This window comes from Sturnus vulgaris, chromosome 5 (assembly GCF_052056855.1).
Source record: "Sturnus vulgaris isolate bStuVul1 chromosome 5, bStuVul1.hap1, whole genome shotgun sequence".
Classification (NCBI taxonomy): Eukaryota; Metazoa; Chordata; class Aves; order Passeriformes; family Sturnidae; genus Sturnus; species Sturnus vulgaris.
Genome location: NC_142247.1, coordinates 34,880,139 through 34,886,290, shown reverse-complemented (window position 1 = coordinate 34,886,290; position 6,152 = coordinate 34,880,139). Strand labels below are relative to the sequence as shown.

At 38.4% G+C, this 6,152-nt stretch overlaps 1 protein-coding gene across 2 annotated transcripts in view; it reads right to left on the bottom strand.

Annotated features, from left to right (window-relative positions):
* Nucleotides 1-324: 324 nt before the first annotated feature.
* The window catches only part of GNPTAB (N-acetylglucosamine-1-phosphate transferase subunits alpha and beta), a 38,556-nt gene continuing 32,728 nt past the window's right edge, over nt 325-6,152 (bottom strand). The window contains exons 19-22 of one of the 2 annotated variants that reach the window (XM_014876985.2): nt 4,391-4,558; nt 2,785-2,875; nt 2,156-2,213; nt 325-1,660 (exon numbers count right to left, since the gene is read on the bottom strand). In XM_014876985.2, coding sequence (XP_014732471.1) covers nt 2,166-2,213; nt 2,785-2,875; nt 4,391-4,558 — 307 coding nt within the window. In that variant the 3' untranslated portion in view covers nt 325-1,660; nt 2,156-2,165. The remainder of the gene's footprint in view (nt 1,661-2,155; nt 2,214-2,784; nt 2,876-4,390; nt 4,559-6,152) is intronic. The other variant, XM_014876983.2, reaches the window with a different exon arrangement.

The window sequence follows — 6,152 nt, the reverse complement described above, 5'->3', positions numbered from 1 at the left end:
AGCCCCTGGCAGCCCCGAGGCTGCTCCCGCGGCCTCCCGGGCGGGACGGGCGGGAAGGGAACGGGCGCAGTGCCGCCTCAGCGCCGGCGGCGGGAGCAGAAGGGCGGGAAGGGAACGGGCGGGAAGGGAACGGGCGGGAAGGGAACGGGCGGGAAGGGAACGGGCGGGAAGGGAACGGGCGGGAAGGGAACGGGCGGGAAGGGAACGGGCGCTGCCGGCCCTCAGGAGCGGGGCCGCGCCCGCAGCGCCCGCGGAGCCTCACGCCGCTCAAAAGCTTCGTCCCACTCCGAGAACGGAGCCGTGCTTCAAATTACTATTAAAGCATTAAAGCTGGAAGGTTTTTAATGGAAAAAAAAATAAGAACTTTTGACATAAAGATTCAGACAGATTCCTGGCTAATTTACCAAAATAGGTGAGCTTTGGTTAACTTTCAAACAGAAACGGCAGGCAAAACTTTCATGGCGTTTTAGTTAATTCCAAAGCAAGCTAAATATCTTACAATACATATGCACGCACATTTTGTACATCATCCGATTACAAAAATTAATGCTTTTTGAATTCTGCTAATACAATTAAGTGAAGATACACCACCAAAAATTTCTGCTCGAAAAGATTCAGTACCCTTTCCCACATAAAACCACACTACTCCGATATCTCGGCAAAATACAGGGCCAAACCCTGTTAAATTTAAAAACACCACAGCTTTGTATGTCAGTCCAAATATTGTTTTATGGAGTGAAACACTGCTCCCCATACTTTTCTACTTTGAAACAGCTTGTTACCTATTCATATAGAGGCACTTTTGCTTTTTTTATTTACAATGCTTGTAAAATATTTTACCTTGATCGTTTTCCTTTGATTACAACCCTTTTTGTAATCAAGCCAGGAAATAACACCATTTCTTTATGTATTCTTGGGAGTATAATACACTAGATATAAAATATCTTTTAAATAAACTGTTAGATGTTGTTACTGTGTAATTTTTAGTAGCATATCTTTCTTTCAAATCCCAATTATACACTACAAATAGGGAGATAAATTGTCACTGTGCTTTAAAGAATGTCAACATCTATAAAAGTATTTTAAATTTAAATGACAAGTTACATAATTTTCTCAATTTTCCCCAGAGGGCTAAAAAAAAAAAGCAGCAATGACAGAAATTTGCAAAATGCTCTGGAATGCAAGATCAAGGACTTCTTAAGCTGATCCCAAACAACTTCTCCTTCCAACAGTTTATCTAGTTGGCAACATCCACTGCAATAAATGCAGTTACATTTGTTTAGGTAACCCTTTTTATAAAAAAGGATAGCACGGCCATGAACTAAGAGTTGTAAAGTAAGATCTGTTGAAAACTGCCTATGTACAGGTGTCCTGCAATTATTTGTTGTTGTTATTTCGCATTGTCACAGCCCCAGCAGCTTTTATATCATGAAGAGTACTGCAGAGATTCGAATGTAGGTGCATGATTTTTTTCTTCATATCAGTGTAGTAAGATGGCAAACCAGAAAAGACACTTATGAAAGAGACATTTAAAATGCTTAATCACAGCTTGAGGTAGACTGATCTCCAGAATAAAGCTCTTCTACACTTTGATTTGTTCATGACCAACTTCTTTTTGGATCCTTCTCCTTGGAAAAATCTTTCGTTTAAGTGCAATTAGCTGAGGAGAGAAAAAAACACAGTATGTAGTTCTCTGCTGGGCTAAAGGTCCACAGCTGGTCAGGTTTTCATCCTAAACACTATCAAATCTCTACCACCCATGGTAAATACTCAGCACTGTACTATTTTCTCTGATTATACCAGAAAGGCATTTTTTACTCCAATTCATCTATTCGATGTGCACATTTCCACTAGACTTCTCAATAATCAGAATACAAGCAGAAAGTGAAAAATACACCATGCCTTTATTCTGATTATTTTAAAGATAATTTGTATATTTAAATTAGCAACGGGCTAAATTCTGTTTTTAAAAGATCAGCACAAAGCTGGCATCTTAAAAGGGTAGATTCCTAACTGTACCACTGAGTTGAGTATCCCTTTCCAAAATCAAGTTACTAATGGAGTTTTCTAATTTATAAAAAAAGGCTGAAAATCGAGGGAAAGAAAGAGTCATGCAGAAGTTACAGGTGGGAAGAAATAATAATCAAAAGCCAACCTTTTAAGAATTACACTCTCTTCATCAGACCACGGAAAGTGTTACTTAAGGCCCCAACCTGCAAAGAATTACCCATATGATTTGTTCCATTGACTCCCTCTGAGTTTAGCACGACTAATCATGTTCAAGAAAGCCATTTTAAGCTTGCAGAGGTCAAAGGTTTTTTCTCCATTGAGTCAGATTCAAAAGCTTTTGAATTCAGTAGGAGTCTTTGCAATTACTTAGGGAAGAGATTTTGATAAGGCCTTTAAGTAAAATAAGATCCCCTTCTGGAGCAATTTTCCTTCCTCTTAACTTACTATACACTTCTACCAATATCCATGTTAACAGACAAAGAATTTCAAAAACAATTACTGAATGTGAGCACACTGGTGATAGACTTTTATGTCACAAGGCACCTGAGAAGGTGCTACTCTCCTTCTCCCCATGTGACTCTCTTTTCAAGGAATCTCAACATGGTGACTTAAAGCAATCTAATCATGGGTCATGTAACATCTTTACTTCTTTTATGAAGGGAAAATCCTAGCTACTCTTCAAAAGCTATTTAAAAAATTCCATCCAATGTTATCCTGAAGATTCCACAATCTGTTAAGTGTTATACATATTTGATCAGAAGATATTAACTTTACCTGTTCAGCAAAAAATGAGATGACTGTAAATACAATAAGTGTTACTAGAACACAGTGGGTCCAGAATTTGAGCTTGTCTCTATATGCCCTCCTGAACAAAGAAAGAAGAAAACAGAAAAACAACTTCATATATCATAAATGCAAATATTTAAAGAGTTTCCACAAAACATGCAATTAAAGTTTTTTCCAGTACTTAAAGGGTGACAAAAAGAGGACATAGGCTCTCTCTTCATGTAGAGCCACAAAGAGAGGACAAGGGGCAACAGTTATGAGTTGGACTGGGAGAGGCTTCATCTTGGTAATGAAATCCTTTTTACAGTCAAATTCATTTCTGGAGCAGTCTCCCCCCACCAGAGACAGGGTAGAGTCTGCACCACTGGAAGTTTCCAACACATGGCTGCTCAGGGTGCTAGATCATAGAATCTTTTAGGTTAGAAAAGACCTCAAAGATCGAGTCCAGCTGTTAAGCTAACACTGCCAAGTTCACACCTAAACTATGTCCCCAGGTGCCACATCTCCATGTGGCAAATACGGTTTTGCAACTCCCTGATGTGCTACAGTTACATACCTGTAGCTGGGAGAGACTGGCTACTATATAGTATAACTTGAGAGCTGGCAGGAGACAGTCTCATCTAGGCACCTTTTCCCATGAAATGTTGGACCAGATGATCTTTTGAGGTCCCTGCCAACCTGGGCTGCTGTACTGTGATTCTGAAAATACTTTGATTTCCACCAGCACTTTAGCCTGCCGTAACGCATCGTGGTAGAATCAACAAGTCAAAATAAAGCATCATTTATAGCTACAAAAAGTCTTGATGGAAGGTCTCTAAAAGGAAGCCAACATTGTGTCTACTCCTCCAGAACAAATTTCTAAAAGCTTACTGCTGAAATGGGTTTTCCCCCTGCTCCCTCCACCACTACTACGGCGGGACCTGTAGCACTACAATCACACCTACAATCCTTCTGATTCCTTTCCCAGTTCCTCTAATATTTTCTATTTTCTTATTAACAGCTATTTTTCATGATTTCCTGATCAGCAACAAGTTGACTTATATTAGTCTTGTGTCATTTTTGTCACTGTATCTGTCAATATTTTGTTTATCTTCTCAAGTAAATGACTTCAATTTCTTTAGTTGTTATTTATAAAATGGCAAGAGATAAACACATGCAAAAATTCCATATATTATGCAAAAATGAGACATACATATATATTTTCTAATTTTTATCCAGACTGTTATTACTATGTGACAGATTGAAAAAAATCTCTAAGTAAGAAATGTAACAATGGTTGGAGGGGAGGGAGTTTTACATTTAAAGAAAGCCAGAATTCCTGTTTTATTTTTTTTAAATCCACACAAAGGAACAAACCAACAACTTTTGTTTGCAGTAGGTTAAGACCAATTGATAAGATGTTGATGACTATTTAAGTACTGGAAAAGCCCAAATCCTGCAGACCTCATAATTTAGTCCATTCAAATCTTGCCACGCTTGTTTCGCTGTTAACTCTTTCATGACAATACTGGGGGAAAACCAGCTTGCTAGCAGTATCTTAGGTAATGATATATTACTGCACTACAGTAACTTGAAAAGAACTCGTGGAACATACCATTCTTGGAGTTCATGCATGTGAAGGAAACGATTCCGATATTCTCTTGGCAGTTCAAATTGGGAAGGGATGGGAAACATCGACTCATAAAAATCCCTAAGCACTGCTTTCACTGTTTGTGCATCCTTATGATTGTGATCAATGTTGTCATTTAGACAAACAAATTTTCTAGAAAACAAGATGATATTGTTAGAATATTTCCTTGATAATATAGCAAAGGTATTGCCAAACCAATAACACAAACATAATCCTTTAAAACAAAATTGAAACCATATAATTTAAAAAACAGATATCTTTTTATTGTTGCATAATTTAAAATTAATTTTATTTTAATTCTAAGAGCACTAGGATTGATAGCAAATCAAAACCTCAGAAGAATGCAGTGACAGGCCACATTTCCAGTTTATGATGCTGCCATCTAATGGGCACTAGAGTGTGCACCATCCCAGAGCCCATTGAATAGAGCATAACAATCTGGGTATGGATTTTTATACTTTTGAATTATACAAGTAAAGTCTCTTAAATACCAAATTGAGCTCCACTGTAAGAGGGAAACATACTAAATAATTAATATTTTAGTGTGCATGCTAAATTCTTTAGAGCAAAATCAACATAAAAATTACATCAAATTGTATAAGAGAGGGCAAAGCTTAGTCCCCAGGCTTTGGTTTACTGAGAACATTACATAAATTGGTCTGTCGAATCACAGACCCAAAGCTGAACTTGTATAGCCAACCAAAATACAAACAACAACAATTTGGATAGAATGTACATGGAAATCACTATGACCAAATAAGCATGCTCCCAATAATGGCTCCCGCAGAGAGCTGTTTCTCACGTAAGAAACATGGAACTGCAAATAATTGAAACTAAAGCAGCAGCTAGTGTGCTAGACTGCCAAGTATTCCTGGCCACTCTGACCTGGTGCTTGACAACAAAAATTCCCCTTCCCACATTTGGGCAAGGCTATGTGCTTTATTTATATTGTGAGATACAAGACCCCAACATTTTCCCCAGAGGCAGAAATTATATCTGGTGACATATGCCTTGTCACTGCTAACCTTTGTAAATAAGCAGTTCTGGTCAGCTGTATTCTCTATAGTATGGTGTGCTCTTTCAAAGAGCGAAGTTCAGACTTCTGCAAGAATCTGGAAATAAGCAGAACTCTGGAGCTTCTATATCAGCCCATACTGAATTAGCACTGAATGGCAATGTACTGCATCTCACGTAACTGGTAACCTTGCTCTAGACAAGGGGGATAAGGAGGCATTCAAATTGCTACATCTGAGAAGAAAAACTATGCTTCTCCAAAAACGAGCAGGCTGAGTCTCCTGTATCAAGTAATACTATGCAAAGCAGCTGGTTATGGCAATCATGGGTACACTAAGCATTTTGGGAGTTTACTCTGGACTATCCCTGACCTCGTCCCTTGGACTGGCAGCTCATTAGTCCTGGGAATGCAGTAGCTGTATTCCTAGAATGTATATTCCTGTGTAGCTTCATCAAAAAGAGACACAGCTTACAGACTGAGAAGATGCTACACACAGCGAAGTATGGGATTAATGAGGGTATTAGCCCATTTCTAATGGAAAGACTGTTTAAATTAATCCAAAAGAAACCAAACATGATATTCCTTTGGATATCCCCGAATTAATGCCTAGACAATTTATGCTCACTTTGTCTTAAGGGTGCAAACCAAACTTTTCTGGGAGATCAAAAGTGAATTACACTTTTAGTTCATTCCAAGACAGGAACTAAAAAC